General features: G+C 39.6%; 1 protein-coding gene across 1 annotated transcript; it reads left to right on the plus strand.

The window, feature by feature from the left end:
- Positions 1–1,291: 1,291 nt before the first annotated feature.
- On the plus strand, positions 1,292–16,615 carry LOC139687687 (uncharacterized). Its single transcript, XM_071584936.1, has 2 exons — positions 1,292–1,775; positions 16,257–16,615. Exons 1-2 carry the CDS (start codon positions 1,292–1,294, stop codon positions 16,613–16,615), a joined length of 843 nt encoding a protein of 280 aa, XP_071441037.1.
- Positions 16,616–16,939: the final 324 nt, after the last annotated feature.

Raw genomic sequence — 16,939 nt, forward strand, 5'->3', positions numbered from 1 at the left:
TAGCTATTAAGAATTCCGTATTTTTTTAATTCTGCATCATGAAGCTAAGCAGCGTATAAAAGAAAAACTCAGGGGCTATTATCAACTAATCACATACGTTTTTGCAATGGAGTTTTATCAAACTTTAAGTATAACTCTTTGGAAAGTAAATTTCCCTAAGAAGTAAAGAATTAATAATTTAAGACCGTTGGGCGGTATGTAAGTAAAAATTATGCAAAGTCTTTTAACATCACTGTATTTAAACTTGAAGTGGTAATTCATTGTTTTTATCTATACAATATATGACATAAGTTACTCAGATTTTTCTTGAAGACAAAACGAAGATTTACGATTGATAATATAGTAAACTAAAATATTACTATAAACTCATCATTATATTTACGAGCATGTCGACAACGGCTCCAAGAAAATGTATTTCTTGAAAATAAAACGGGAGGGTTAAAACTGCAGGCTACCGAACTATGATAATCACCCCTCAATTCCGCTTAGCTAATCCGGATACGTTTAAATAAAGCCACGAAATCAACACAGCCCTATTGTCCCCATTGCAATATACACGCATTGTCAACAAAACATTCTGCTCACGAGTTGAGACTGGAGATAGGACCTGCTTTTACTCACGATCCGAATACATTTCGAGCGAACGAGCAAAACTACGCTAGCCATCCCCATTCAAATCACCATCCACCATGGCACGGTCTTCACCCACCCTTCCCGCCAAGGTCGCCACACAGCTCTACCAAACCCGGCACGCGGTCTCCCCCGCTCTGGACAGGAACTCTTTCCACAGCAAACAATCCATTCCCCCGCCTCCCCATGGCGATTGTCAAAACAGTGTGCGACAGCCACACGCAGTCCAAGGAAGGCCATGAATATGCACCGAGTGGGTGACCGAAGGGGATTAATTCCGCGTGCGAGGTAGCCGTCGGTTGTCGCGATGGGAGCGAGGGGTGGGGGGCTGGGGGTGAGCCGGGAGGACAAGGGACGTGCCCAAGTGGGGAATGCACACGGCGAGCACGGCGACCGCGACGCTGGCTGGCAAGCGTGCCCAGACCCCCATACTAACGAAGAGGCGACAACTAAAGAGCGAATTGTATTGACCCCTCGACCTCTTAAGCACCCGAGCCAAATACTCCTCCTCTCTTGCGTGACGCCCTCCCGCGATGGCTCGAGTCAATAAAAAGCCAAGGGCGCTTCCCTGGAGGCAACGACTCGCCAACCAGCAGCTTCCACACGCAGGGCAATCCCCGCCCGGACCTTCGTCAGTTAGGAAACCAGGGACTCGGTTAACATGTGTCGTGTGCCAGCTACTCTCGTATTGTTCGGCATCGTAACGCTGCTCTCGGTGTGGACGACGGCCACCGAGGGTCCCCTCGAGCCAGCCCCGGAAACCTCCGACCCTCTCTCCGCCATATACGCGCGTTGCGGCGACAGCCTGGGATGCACGCTGTGGGAATTGGCGAGGAAGGTGGACGGATTCTCGGCAAGGGAGTCCCTGGATTTCTTCTCGGGCATGTTCCGAGTGCAGAGGAAGTCGTCGGGTGTGGCAGAGGAGGAGGACACAGGCGAGGAGCCGAAGGACCCCCAGAGGATTTCCATCGAAGTGGGCGCGGACACTCTGGCGGGGAGCGTGGAACGTTTCCTGAAGACGCACGTGGTGCGGCTGATGATGCCGGGAGATGAGGGTGACGAAGTGCAGGAGGGCAGGGAGGGTGGTTCTGACAAGATGGCCTATGATCTGGCGAACCTCGTGCCCGAGGAGGGCAGAAATCGAGGTAGGTTCCTGGTAAACACATTCCTAGACGCGGGACATCCGGGGTCGTATGAATTGAGCCCAAAAATGACCGGTCCGGCCGAACAATTAAGGAAATATAGACACCAAAGACCATTGATTTTAAACGTATTAATGATGACGTAGATAATTTAGGGTCGGATGTTCAAATAACCTATGATTGAGCCATTTGTTTATAGTCCCAACCTTACATTGAAGATTTCCATCGTATTTTCAGTGACAAGTTTTCCCATTAAATAAAATATGCGCACAATAACGAATCTAGGAATTCTTTACAGGCGGAATATAAGTCGAGAGGGGAGAGTACCTCGATCTCTTACCGGAGGGTCCCAGGTCGAAAATCCCGCTCCTTCCTTAGGGCAAAGTCGTTTAAAACCCAAAAGACGAGATTTCTTGGATATCATGACTTCATGAAAAACCACGAGAGGCACAGACAGAATAATTACCCAGCCACTCTTGATTTTTTTTACTTTAACGAGGGTACAAATTTGAATTAGAATAGGACTGCTCTATGGTTCCCTGACAGATGACGTCAAATTCAATTGCAAAAGCTCATTTCCAAAAATATTCTCAATATTTTTCAATAAGACATTACCCAGCGAGATTAAAGAAATTCTACCACGGGAAATCAGACTTTACAGATAAGAGACTCCAGATAAATCTAATAGCCATGTTAGGACCAAACACCGCGCTCAGTTAGCCAAGTTTTTATGCAATTGTACTAAATTCAAATTGGCAACAAGCGCCATAAAACCCAGGAATGTTATCATCAAGTTGTACATATATTTGAAATAATTTACAAACTAAATAGAAAATATTACTTTCCAGTTGAGCGTTTGTCATTGAAATCAATCTATATACAATCGAAAGCCTTGATTTAAAAATTCATCAGCATAATATCCCGCAAGCCGCCGCAGGAGTGTATGGCAGGGGGTGTTAGGTCACCACCCGTGATAGAGAATAAAACCGCATTTTAAACCAACAAATACAAGTAAATTTACACCCACAGTGGCGTGTTTCTTTCAAAAACCTTTTTAACTTACACGCATGAAAAACATACATACTATCAACTAACATTTACATGCCCCTGCATGTGTAGTAAAACTCTATCCAATAACGTGCATATTTGTATAAATACTGGATGAAGACTTAATTCAAATCAAAGGTTAATTTATCTAATAAAACCATAAGCACAGTAATCAACCCGAAGGTCGGTCTGGTAGGTGGTGGTAGAGTTCACTCAGTACTAAGCCCGATGGTGCGCAAATATTCACACATTAGGGTAGAGGGCCTTTCCCTGTGCCGGCTATGGTTACCCAAGATCTGGTACCCGAAAAATGAAACAGCTTGGGTGTAGCTGTGAGGCCGGGGATGTAAACCAAGTCCTTCGGTCTGTAGTCCAACGCTCTACCACTGGACTACCGCGACCCCTAATTCATCTAATAAATTAGTTATTTGTTATACGAAAAAAGGGAATAAATAGTGAAACACAACCATTTATACAAGCCCCCACCATAAGAAAACAAGTCATGCAGAATCGAAAAGTAAGAAGGGGAAATTCACCTATCTCATGGACATCCAACTCATAGTCTCCGCCCATAGAGTCACTGGTAGTATATGTGACAAAACTCTGCAGGCAGCGGACAACATGAAGCATTCATTAATGTTGAGTCCCAATTCCGAAACCAGGGACTAAAAAGTAAGCAGGATGGTTCCATTGGTACCGTAGGGAAGAGTTATGAAATCACTTTTCAATATTATATTTTGGAAGAATATAATTCTTAGTTTAATGGCAAATACCATAACCCATATATAATATTTTCCAGGAATAACTTCAGAAAATTTCAAAACTTGAGGTAAATAAGTTAATAAATGAATTAGGTCATAGCTGTCGTTTTCATTGCCAACATTTCATATACTTATATATTGTAATATAACTTTTTTTTATTTCATCACACTTACTCTGGGAAAATCGTTTTTAATTATTCTCATCTTTGAACTGCAACTGTGTGTATATGCCAAGGAAATTTCCACGAAGTTCTCGCAGAGTTAAGGAAAAATGGAGAACTTTTTTGTGAGGGATAATATTTCTTCCTTATTTACTATTGTTTTATGGCGTTTGTTGGTTTAGGGCATAGAGAATAGAGAAAGAAGATAGGCATTATTTAGCTTTTAGAAACAAACATAATACGTAAAGCCCTTACGAAGAATGTGTATCCTATTTGTCACCTATATTTTCAACAATAAATATCATTTTCCTTGACTAATTCAGTAAATGACAATATTTCCTTGATGACAATATGCTTTCATGATTATCCGACTGATAACTCCAGTGCTCATATGGTCTGGTGTTATCAAGCAATTTCAAAATGACGGAAGCTTAATTTGTTTATAATATTTATAAAATTCAAATATTAAAAAGGATGCACGGAAAACAATTTCGTGAAATTACAGAAAAAAAAATTTCCATCGATGATTGACATATTCCTAAATTTCTTATTAATTAAAGTCCAAGCTCTAAGTCTCAGTCTAAGCATGTGCGCTGATCGGAACGCGAATATAATATTGGAGAATTGAACTCCAGATTGATCATGGAGTCCCAAGTTATGCCAGCAACATACACGGGATAATAACAACTAGAAAGGCTAGATTAATGAACATTCACCCTTTAAACGCTTTTCGCCAATTCTTTAGATCTATTCTGGACAAAATCATCTCAAAACGGAAAACTACAGGTTGTAACAGCAAAAATATGACAAAAATATGAATATAATAACTTGAGAATAGGGACGACCAAAAAACCGAAATTGATAGATTTCATTTTTAATATTGAAAATAATTAAACGCTTATAAGTGTTGTAGTTCTGTACGACGAAACAGAAATCGTGCATTTTGAGGAAATGCGAATTTCCTCTGTTATTGAGGCGTTTTTCAATTTATGAAAGCTAGTTTCGGTTGATCAGCGTAACAGTGGTCAGCATATATTACAAACTGTAAAATGATGAGAAATTATGAGAAATTCAATGAAATTTTGCTCTCCATATTGCTGATTTTCATGTAACATTTCGAAATCTGTGAAGTTCTCTCACCTTTATTGTAGCAGGAAGTAACTTGAAAAGAATCAACAAAAAATTGTGACCATGCCAACAAAAATATTTCATACTAGAATACCATTAATTATATAAATGAGGATGGTAAATTAATGATTTACTCAAGAGACATATTGAAAATATAAAATTATTTTTCGTAAATTAACCCAAATACAAATTGCGGCCTTTATTACGTGATTACTTCACTTACGTGTTTTGACACAATTGCTTCAATGAGAAATCGCGTATAAGATTTAACAGTGTACGGTTCATCAATTATTAAACTTCAAACAAAGAAACGAACTGTGCTGATTACATTCAATTATTTTCTAGGGACAACTTGGGTTTCGAATTTAAGCCACTGACACCATAATTTCACCAGAAATCAGACCAAAGTATTAAGTTGATGAAAAAGTTTCCTCCCACTTAAGTTCAGACAGTTTGAATTTTTATTTTTTCGTCCTCGGACTTATTTAAATGAAAATTAATATTTGAACAGAATATTTTTATATACAGTGGTTGCTTCTGCGGGAACTCAATTCTGTAAAAATAATGAGTAACGAACCATTCAGTTGAAGTTTATATTATATAACTAAAAACTTGCCCATGGCATTGAAAAAATGGACCCTGTATTGCTCTTCTATTGTCTTTATTCCTATAGAAATTCATCTCAAAATCATAATTTCCCTTGTAACCAGGAGAGGCAATGAATGCAAAGGCCCCTGTTGGAATGAAGGAAGTAGTGGGAGGGGTCAGGGAGGGGAAAGCGGAGGAACCGAAACGAAGAAAAGGCAAGGGGCGCGGTGTATTTTGTGCAGTCGTTGCTTAAACTAAAACTGAAATTTGGTGGACATCATCTCTCCATCTGATATAAGGAGCCGGTTAATTAACAACCTATAAACTGTATTCAGTAACTACACTAAGTAAACATGTATTTTAACTTACACCCTTGTAATATAAGTTAAAGATTTTTTCCTTTTTTATGTCACATACCTAGAGATATTTATTCAAATAAAGGGAAGCTCTTCCGTTTTACTGATTCCATTATAGGCGTGTGCGACTGACAGAACGAGTAACTTAATCAAATCTTTAAAAAACCAATAAAAATCAAATCCTTAAACCAACGATTGCAAATAAAATCACCCGATTCCGTTAACTTCAATAATATTAAACTTCGTGCACAACAGATTATACACGTATTGAGCAAGCTTTTTCTATAGAAATTCAGCAAGATGACATCACATCAAACCCATTAGAGGATTGTCGTCTCAGATAGACATATTTATTATTACTTAACCCATCTTAAAATTTAAAAAATTTAGTATTTTTTATAAAACCTTTTCTCTTTTTGGTCGTAAATATTGATTTTTCTCCACTGCGGCATTTACATCCTACCTCAAATATCCCTTACACTAAAGACAAGCAGTTACTACGGATAATTTTACGGAGAATATTTTAATTGAACATCAAAATAGCCGACTGAGTTACAAAGCACAATGGCATCACTAGAATTCATATAATTACATAATAGTTATCATTTATCCCATACACAAAATACTTCTAATCCTCCCTCTCTCTCTCTCTCTTACTCCGAAGACGTTTTCAAAGGGGACAGAGTTTAATCGAAGAAACATTATCGAGCGTCTAGAAATATGTCGAGGGGGTAAAAGCGATAGAGGGGAATGGGGAAGGAAGGAGGAGGTGAAGGCGCCATAACGGGAAGAGCAGCGGGCATGAGAATGCACCACCTAGCGCGGGAGGGCACCACTTCCTTCCCAAGTCGAGGAGGAAGCTAGCGCCGCCGACGCTGTACGTACTTTGGTAGATGTGCATGTCTGCCCACGGATTACTTTGCTTGATCGAGGTAGGCTTCTTAAACTGACCTAACAATTTCACTTCCGAAGGGGAAGAATCGAGCCACATTACCATGGTGAAGCAAATTTACTCCGGATGATGCTTAGAGCTTATTAATGAAACCTCTTGAATGAATGGTCCTCCATGAATGGAACTACAATGTAAATGTAGAACCATCTGCAGAAAAATCGACATTAATATTATCCATTTTATTATAAAAACAATATATTTTGGGCGTATTGTAAAATAGGGTATTTCCATTTTGATCTCGCTCTTTATAACTGCAATATTGAAAACAGACATTTTCCTCGTTGTGAAAATGGAAACATTATGCAGTGCATTCCTTTAGCTTGAACTCTATAATCCCAAGCTAATTACATAGTCTCCTGCGGTAATTTACGTACTGTGTAAGAAAACTTAATTGCTCAGCCGGTTAAAATCCATGTAAGGACAAATAGCATTAAAATATTCAACAATAAAAAATGAAAAATAGAAAAAGAATAAAATAAACTTACGTGGTTATCAGGGCAAAACAACATAAAGTTTCAAGCAATTTGATTTTTAAAGGTCCAAAAGCGATAGACCAGAGCCACTTCAGCGGTTGTGATGAAAATGTAAGGGAAGGTCCCTTACTCCTAGTAATGACCTTTCCGCAGTTTCAACAAGATCATCGTCTATATTTTTGCCATACTAACGCTCATTATATTATATCCTTTTCTTCAATCAAATAACACAATGTATAAGCCACATTTGGATTTAAAAATTTATCTAATGGATATTACAGTTAAGGAACCACTTCCTAAGCAAAGTCAACGATAAAAATGTTTGGTTTTTTCAATTTTTTCAAGTAATTGTTCAAAACAATAAAAAGTACGTGAGGCCAAACCGGCTGAACGAATAGCTTTGCTTATTTCCGGGTAAATATTTCAAATATCCACTAACCTAACATTTACACCCCGGAGTATCATGATGTTTTTATTCAGCTTGATTAAGGGAGAAAAAATGTAGCCCCAAACATGTGACTATTTGTGACTTTAATTGTATGGAAAACTGTCACCATCTAACATTGGAACACTCCAGCTAAGCAGGGGACGTGGATCCCGACTAAATAGTACTAATTAAGCACTCGCACAGCTCACAAATCCATAGTTTTCTTGGTGACTCAATACTTTACTATCAACATGGCGCGGTAACTTGCGCGCTGCTTTCTCACATCGAGTTTCCTGTCCCAATAAGGAAAGGAAAGTTTACACAGTTTGCCAAAGGTCCCAACATGAGGTATAATTACACGATTCAACTGCAGATGACCCCTCCCCCTCCGTTTGTCGTTGAATAAGCTGGATTTCTGTGCCGTGAACTCCGGAAGGAAGTTAGCAACGCCGAGTTTCCCTCCGCACCTTATTTCTACTAACATCTAACTATTCGTTAATCTTCGCTTGATACGCATATCCAAAATACTTCTATCGAAGAATGAATTCCCATTACAATCTCCGACAGATAAAATATCTTTCAAAAAAGACGTTAATTTCTCATCAAGATTTTCACTCCGCCGAGCAATACCAAAACCCATTACTCTTGTTCACACGCTATTAAGTTTGACCACTTGTTTGGACCGTGATCCCGTCGAATTTCATCCGGCCCTTCCTCTTAGGCAGAAGAGTTGGTGTCCCGCGCTCTGGGAAGTGGGGGAGGGGATAGAAGAAGCGGGTCGCCGACAACGAGGGCGGAAACGGGGACAAGGGTGAGTGGGATGAGTTGCGGCGAAGGTAGAGAGAGGAAAAGTGTGAATGGAGTTCAAGGGTACGACGAGAGAGCGGAGGGGCGTGGGGCGGACGGTCTACCGGGTGATGGAGGAGGCTACAGGGGAGAGTGAAGGGAGCGGGCAGCGCACGGCTAGAGAGGGGATGCCGCCGATAATTATCCAAGGCATCACAGGATATGCAAGGGAGAGATATCTAAAAGGAGAATGACAAGACGCCGGGATGCTTGGGGTTTTGTTCGCACTAAATTTTGGCAGGCATTCAAGAATAACAACAGGACGGTAATTTTTATTCGTGGTATTTTCTTTCAATCATTTCTCTAAATTACAACAGTTGGAATTTGATGGAGCCTTTTCGTTGGGACTGGAGCGCCTTATAATTAATATGGGAGGATTTTTGGGTGCCTCCTACTACTTTGCTAAGCCATTAACTTCCGTGAAATTTTTATGAGCGTGGTAAAATATGTTTTGTATGAGTTTTTGCGGTGGATTTTATGGCTTCGGTTCTTGGTGCTTAAGCCTCCGAACAGACCTATGCTTCAATTGCTAGAGAATTCTTGCATGTATTCATGTTATCCAATGATAATTACCCTCCCGTTTGGTAACCTAGAGTTTTGAATCACATTTCACATGAGATTTTGCAAACGCTGGTGGCTCCGCTGCTGTAAAGCGGAATAAAAAGCCACAGTAGGCCACGATTTTTACAGAGTCGTCGACAAACTTATATCTGTTCTTAGATTTCAAATGATGGAAGTGAGGATTAACTGAATAATCTCCTAAGCCTCAAATACCGCAGCCTACTGCAATAAAAAAAGGTTGAATATATTATTTTGAATTAATGATGGTAAAAAAAGTTATCATGTATGGTGGTCGTGTTTCATTTCAAATTCTTGGAAAGGTTCCATTAACGCTGGGAGACGAAGTATTATGTCAACAAATAAATATGTTGGCTAAGCAAATGCCTTTACAGCATTTTACATGCCTGACATATGGGCCAGATGGGGAGGCATAAAATGAGAGCAAGGAAGAAATATAGTGCAATTGTTTCGTTGTTATCTTGAGCTTTGTAATAATTCTAATCGATTTATTTTTAGTATGTTCGAAGTAAAAAGAAGTTATTTTCTTAAAGATTGATTAAAGCCTTTCGTAAATCTACATTTTATATGGGCTATAAAATAGAAGATGCATTATTTCAAAAAGGGAAAAAATAAGGGTGCTTCGAAAAGATGTTATATGAGGGAAATGGAAGAGGAATGGTCAATTCAGATTGAAGTGACTTAGTAGGAAAATTCATTGTCAAATCTCTGCCGACTGATGAGGTGACAAAAGTCTAATCTTTTACATGAACTCTAAAATAAAAAAGAAAAGACTACAAACTAACAGGAGTCGGAATAAACATTTCTTCTCTCTCATAGATGCATTCATTTCGTAAATGGTTGCTCAGCGAGGCAATCAGCCCATATATCCCACTAAGCGTGACCAATTCCAAGAACACAGTAGCAGACAAATTACGATACGCATAAGAGCTCTCATAGTTCACCCAATAGAACGAATACATGATAATATCTCATAAGCATACTAATGTCATGAACACATCCGGTTTACAAAATTTCCTTGCACCATTACTTGGTGGAATTTCTTGGCTCGAAAAAAGTCTGCATTCCAAGTATGCATAAATGTTAACAAATAACCTAATTCTTTACCAGAATCCTTATATACTTTCCTTTCCTTATAATCCCTTTGTATACCCGTAACATTAATTTCATTCCATAAGATTTGCCTCTTTCACAAACCATAAGTGTAGTTAAAGATTTCGACACATTATATATAGCCGATTAAAATGCAAGAGAAGGTTTCGCCAGCTTTAAAGTACACGCATTGTTGCTGCTGCTTACAAATGTATGCATTTAAATTTTCAAAAAGTCATTCATCATTCTAGAGAGATCTATAAAATTGTTGCACTTAAAAGTTGTCCATTTTGTACATTCTGCTCAAAAATAGATCTTAAATTGACTGAGGGAAAGTCATTTTTATTTCATGCCATTTGAATAACTTTCAGTAAATTTGTTTAAAAATTCCCTTATTGATAAACTCAAAGTGTATCTTGTTCTTACAGCAGTAATTTTAATAATACGGTGAGTTGTGCAATGTGCTAGTTCTCTGGCCGAAGATTATGAATAAACAAATGAAATCAAAGTCTGCCTTAGACATCTCAGATCAGAGATTAAACGTAACAAAGTTTTTCCTTTTTGAAAGCTGGGCGTTCACCTTTCACCAGAAGAAATATGTATTCGAGCGTCTGGGAGACTGGATTGGCCAATTCCAAAATAAAACTGCAAAATATTCCACTGTTGAACGCCAAATCAACGCCAACAGGAGGAGTTACTTCATCTGACGGTAGTCATTTAGGTATCAAAGTAAAACTGATATACCAGGGGTATTTAAATAGTAATGCGGAGAATTTTTATTCTACAACACCGACAATGCCACACGGCTAGTATACTAAAAACTCCCTAGTTCGACTATTCCACGTGCATTGTGCGAAGTTGTGAGCTCCACAGATGGGTGTGGTAGCGAGTGTTGAATATGGTGGCTGTCGATGATGCATGTTACAAGGAGTGTACTGTGATCAAGTTTCTCGTTGTGGAGATAGAAAGTGCCAAGAAAATCCATCAGCATCTGTGCAAGGTGCATTTGAATGCCGCTGTTGGCCTAAGTACCGTCAGTCGATGTACACAACTGGCGAAGCCTGCGGGTGCAGAGCCTTTTGCAAGTTGACTTGTCGTGGTGTGGTCACTTCGTCACAGTTGTGATTTTAGTGTCCGCGAACTAATACGGGAGAATTGACGCATTACTGCCCAACAATTGAAGGAAAAATAGTCCATCGATGTCAGGAATTTTCATCATATCATCCCTGTACTTAGGTACTCCAAAGTCTTTGCAAAATCAACCCACGAACAGTTCACGCTTGACCAGAAAGCAGCAAAAATAATCATATTCTTTGACCTGTTGCTACAATTATGAGGGTGATGACTTTTTCCGTATCACCACCAATGAAAGTAGGCTCATTAGTTCAAGCCGGAAACGAAGCAACACTCAATGGAATAGTAGCAGTATCCAGTCGTCACGAAAAAAGGTTGAATTGGTTCCGCTGGCAGGCAAGACCATTATTATCTCTGTTTTGCGATTTTTTTTCGGAGGTGACGGCTAAATAATCCACTATGAAATAAGACGCCTACGTTGCTACACTGTGATGAATAAAGTAACGTTTCTAACGAGTTCGGCCTGAAAAGATCTTGTGCGCCATGCCGCTTTAGCGCAGCAACGGAAGGACCCACACAAGTCTGAGAATTAGTGAAGTGATAACGAAACGTTGCTTCACTGACTTGCAGAAACTACCCTAGGCTTCCGATTGGGCACCATCGGACTTCCACGTTTTTGGCCAGTTAAAATACGGAAACTACTTTTTAAAATAACCAATACAACTGAAGGATGAAGCAATGTCGGAAAAGAAAATACCTTTTTCTTCCACATATGTATTACCTAGGCTTCGACTTTATAAGTGGAAACCTAGGTCATGCATAATAAAATATATGTGTAAGAAACAAAGCATTTTCTTTTCTGATATGAATCGCTTCCACAAAGTGACGCTCCAAACCATTCTATTGATGAAGCAATGGTCTCCCCACACTGAAAAGTTGCATGCGTCATATTTGTAGATATACTTGTTGACACCGTTGGAAACAAGCTTTACGGCCGAGTTATAACTCTGGATCCTGAGAGAAGCTGGCTTACTGCACTAACCCGAGTATTAGGTGCGGGATATACGTTACATGTCTACATGAAGGCAGTATGCGGCACAAGCAATCATGCTCTTCAACCAATTTCCATAAGGGTGAATATCTCGCTAATTTTTAAAATGTTAGGGCAAGGTACTGACAAGCGAGTTTGACCTGCGGGAAATGCACTATCAGAATGGCTTCACGCTTGGGTATGAGTTCCACCTTCGATAAGAATTGCATGCAAAAAGAAAGCTGGTATTCGACACAAAAGATGCATCCTGCAAGCAAAAACCATGCGTATAACGTGCGAGTATCGTACTACCAATGGGAGCACTGAAAAGGGCCACATCGTGGCAGCATCGCGGGAGAAGGGATTTCGATCCAGGCAAAAGTGAAATCGCGCTGAGCGTGGAAAGGTTTGAGTTTGCGCCTCACAGTACTGCTCACCATCCCGACCCACCGTTCATCCCTTCCCTCCTTCCCTCGCCTCTCCATCACTCCGAGTCCTCCCGCCTCTCACCTCACCGCACTCCCCTCAGCCCCACGGGCCACGCTCCACTCCACTTGGGGGCCTCCTCCGACTTCCGTGTTCGAAGAAGGTCAAGCTCAATAGCGGAGCCATCACTGAGGGCAAGTGGAATCGGGAGGAGGGGTGGGGAGCTCTTGAGAGATGGATGGGGGAGATGGTGGCGTTGGGACACAGGTCTCAGCTTATCCCGCGTATTGACAATCTGTCTAATAGTTACGATCCATTTTTAGAAAGTACTCTACCGATTACTACCTGTAACTGGAAAAGCCACGAACCAATCTTTATATACGAGTGTGTAGCTCTCTTTACCAGCTGTAGATGAGAGCGGAAGTCGGGTACCTAGTTAGGAAATAAGACACTGGTGAAAGAGATGAGGACAAGTATGAAAAATAAAATAAAAGTACACCTTAGTATAAACATATAAATATCGAAAACTGGTTTTCCCAGCAATCAAAGGCTCTCACTGAATGTGGAACGGGAAGAGAAAAAAATCGGTCACGCGAGTACTTTACAGAAATCGAATATATACATCATTTATCATCTGAGAGCATGCCGTCATTGCATTCATAAGACATGCTGTTCTTAAAACAAATAGTTAACTTGTAAACTCCACTGATGAGCTGATATTGACTCCTCATGTCCTGAGTAACGGTCACTGTTATTTCATAGTTTGAAGGCCACAGCCTTAGATGAGTTAAAACCGGTAAATATAAAATAATTTATGTGAATTACTCAATGTCAACGAGGAGCGCTTGAGTTACGATACTCATCAATAAATATCTTCGATTTTGAAGAAAAATTAATTAACAAATGACAAAATAAAAATTTTCAAATTTTCAAACTAATATTCGAAAGTTAAAAATACAAGGAGAAAATCTTTAATGAGAAAAACTTAGCTGTCCTATATTTATCAGATAAACACCGGAATAAAAAGTTTAAACAATTGTTGTCAACTTTTGGAATTTTACGATCTCTTTCAATTCGGTCACCACTGATTTCTAATCGAAAAGCAGGTAATGTTGTAGCCGTCTCTTCCCCACGAATGACTCAAATATTTTTGTTTGCCTTGCGCATACCCGTGACATCGAATGGTCCTATGGATATAGTGATCATTAGTTTTTTTCTAAAGCCAATATGGACTTAACGTTAATTGAGTAATTCCGGCATGACTTCCGTTAACAAATCATGAATGGGGCACAGGTGTACTGTACGTTATAACTCGAATACTCAATGAATACTTGGTATTCTCTCGCTTTCTTGGCTTTGATGTACTGAGACTTAGAATCAGGCACTGGCATTCATACCCGAAGGTAGAATCGTGGAAGTGGGTTCAATGTCCGGAAATTCATACAGTATACTGGAGTATAATAGGAGACTTGAAGACTTGGAATACTAATATAAAATATAGATACAAATAAAAACATAATGCTAATGGTACGAGGAGACTTCAACGGCCGGAGGGTAAGCTCATCTGAAGGGTTAGCTTTAGGCATAAAGGAAATTGGAGGCGACCGACGCCATTGGAAGTGGTGGTGAGTAGGAGGATTGAAGGAGAGATGGGATTCCAGTTCAAGGGCGCCGGTAAGCTTGCAGGCATTCCTCTGCGGGTTTCCCCCTCCCTCCGTCGGATCCCTTCCATAGGACATTCATTCGCCCTTGGCCCTCAGTAGCAAGCGCCATGACGTGAGCAGGAGTCACCATACGTCGACAGCGTTCAGCACTAAACAGCACTTTACTAGAGCTTAGTTGATAATTATTATGACTTCCCCTTGACTCACACCATGGATTCTGATGTTTAAGCACACTTCAGAATGTTCAATGCTTAATTTGGCCAAACAGAGTCACTCGCACGTCTTTCAAAGAGCATTCATGCATTTTGAGTGAAATTCTGCGACAAAAAACCTCTAAAGCAGTTTTTGACGGTAGTCGTTGTAACCATAGGCAAATTTTCATAGTTTGCATGATACTATCTTAATATATATGTAAATTCTTTAGCGGCGTGCATTGTCTCACTTTTCAGCAAAGGTGAACTTCCTAAAACCGAAAAAGTATAACTAATTATTTTCGTACGCAAAATAATCTTTTGTAGCTAACTAGCAAAAAAACAAAAGTTGCTCACTTTCCAAAGGATAATTATTGAATGTAAACGATAAAAGGTAATTTCATTCGTGCGATTTCAAATATATATGTAAAAAATATTTTCTTCAGTTAAAAACCCACAATAACTTAATGCACCGACGATAGTAGTTTGGACCAATAACTATCATAAAGTAAATCTACCAATTCCTCCACCTCCTTTCCTTCAACTGGTTGGGTCTTCACTCCAAGTTTATACTGTAGCGTCAGAATATATTTCGACTTCTAAGTTTACTTACCATGTCACATAATTTCACCTTCTGCTATAATTGGTTTAAAATATTGATTAATTTCCATAAGAATTTAATTTCAAAATAAAAAACGTTGAAGAGATACCTTCTGCTTGCCCTTACTACAAAATTGAGTAAAGTTTTTCATTATTGATAGCTGATTTCATTATTGCGATTTTAACTTTAAGAAACTATTTCATTGGTTATATAAAATTTGGTGCCGCATCAAACGATAAAGACATACCTTATTTCAATTTATCTTCCGCACAAACCTCTTCCATTTTCAATGCTGAAAGTCTTTTGACTCGACGTGAGTAAGCTGATAGTTTATCTATGATTAATTGTTAATTGACATGAAATTAATATTAGCACAGGTTTTTTTTCTAGACTTAATTGACGCATCATGTCTAAAATGCTGCCATGTGAAAGAAGTGCTCTTCCTTAATTAATAAATTTGCTCAGCTTGAAAGAAAATAAACTTCACGAATCCTTCAGTCCAAATATGCTAAGCTCGCAGCTATAATTTTTCCAATTATATTTTTATTTTTATCTCAAAAGTTTACAAAATATTAATATGTAGGCTATAATCAGTAAAATGAATGCGAATTATTCCACATGTATATAGCACATGAGAATATAATTAATGAAAAAATATTAATCTTTGGTGAAAATAATGAAAATGCTAAAAGAAATCATATATTGGCGACGGAGGAAAAATCAAAATTGAACGCTTCCATTAAAAAAACTATTTATGCAGCATCCTAACCTGCTATATCATGATACTCATGCAGTAAACCGGCGACAGATAATAAGTTTTGTATTATGTAAATACCATACCACGGTTTTGTAACAATGGCTTCAAGAATTATGTATCCCGTGGTAGCGGTACACACGCCGTCTTTACAAATCTTTTGTTGATATTTATTATCATCCACTGTGATGCCATAGTTTCATTTCCAACCGCTTGTTTTTTCACTGATATCTGCAGTTATAAAAACAGTGGAAATGGCAGCTTTCGATAATTATTAGGTAACAAGGAACAATGTCATTATTGTTGTAGTCATTCGCATCTTGTCTCTTTCAAGGTCGCGGCAAGTTGCGCCGCTTCCTGATCCCGCTGCTCATAGGGATCAAGCTCAAGGCCGGTATCCTCTTCCCGCTGTTCTTCACGTCCGTGACCATAATAGCCCTCAAGGCCTTGGGTGCCGGCCTCACTGCGCTCCTCCTCTCCTCAATCCTCGGCCTCAAGGCGCTCGTGGAGAGTAGCAAGACGTCCAAGTTGTCTGTCGAAGTACGTCCCCACTCAACAGTGGAGCACCAGTATCACCACTCACACCACCATGTGCACCCCGTGGACACTCACTGGACACCAGGTTGGGGGCGCGACGGCGACGATCAAGCCTACAAGGGATATTACTACTATGACGAAGAGGCCAAGAACTAAGAAGCCCACTGACAACTATTGCGAGCAGGCTAAAGTGGCAACACGACATCGAAAGAGAGCATTCATTCGAGTTAAGACCTTCGTCAACAGAAAATAGTAGTAAAGCAATGGGAAAAGGATTCCTCGAAACATTTCCACAACACCTGTGGTATGTAAAGTAGCATGTTTTCACTAAACTTGAACGGGAATAAGCAGAAAATCGTATTTCTGATGATGTGCTTAACACTTCAGCTGAGCATAGTTGTCAATTCTGAGAGTAGGTGAACGTCACGTAGTTTCCTAATCGATAGACGCGTGAATTCAGCATATACATGAACGAATACA

The sequence above is a fragment of the Hetaerina americana genome, unplaced genomic scaffold, assembly GCF_022747635.1.
Source record: "Hetaerina americana unplaced genomic scaffold, ioHetAmer1.1.p SCAF_2, whole genome shotgun sequence".
NCBI lineage: Eukaryota > Metazoa > Arthropoda > Insecta > Odonata > Calopterygidae > Hetaerina > Hetaerina americana.

Coding starts and splice junctions, on each gene's coding strand:
- LOC139687687 (XM_071584936.1), top strand. CDS start 1,292: ATGTGTCGTGTGCCAGCTACTCTCGTATTGTTCGGCATCGTAACGCTG. Junction 1,776..16,256: donor CGAGGAGGGCAGAAATCGAG/GTAGGTTCCTGG, acceptor GTCTCTTTCAAG/GTCGCGGCAAGTTGCGCCGC.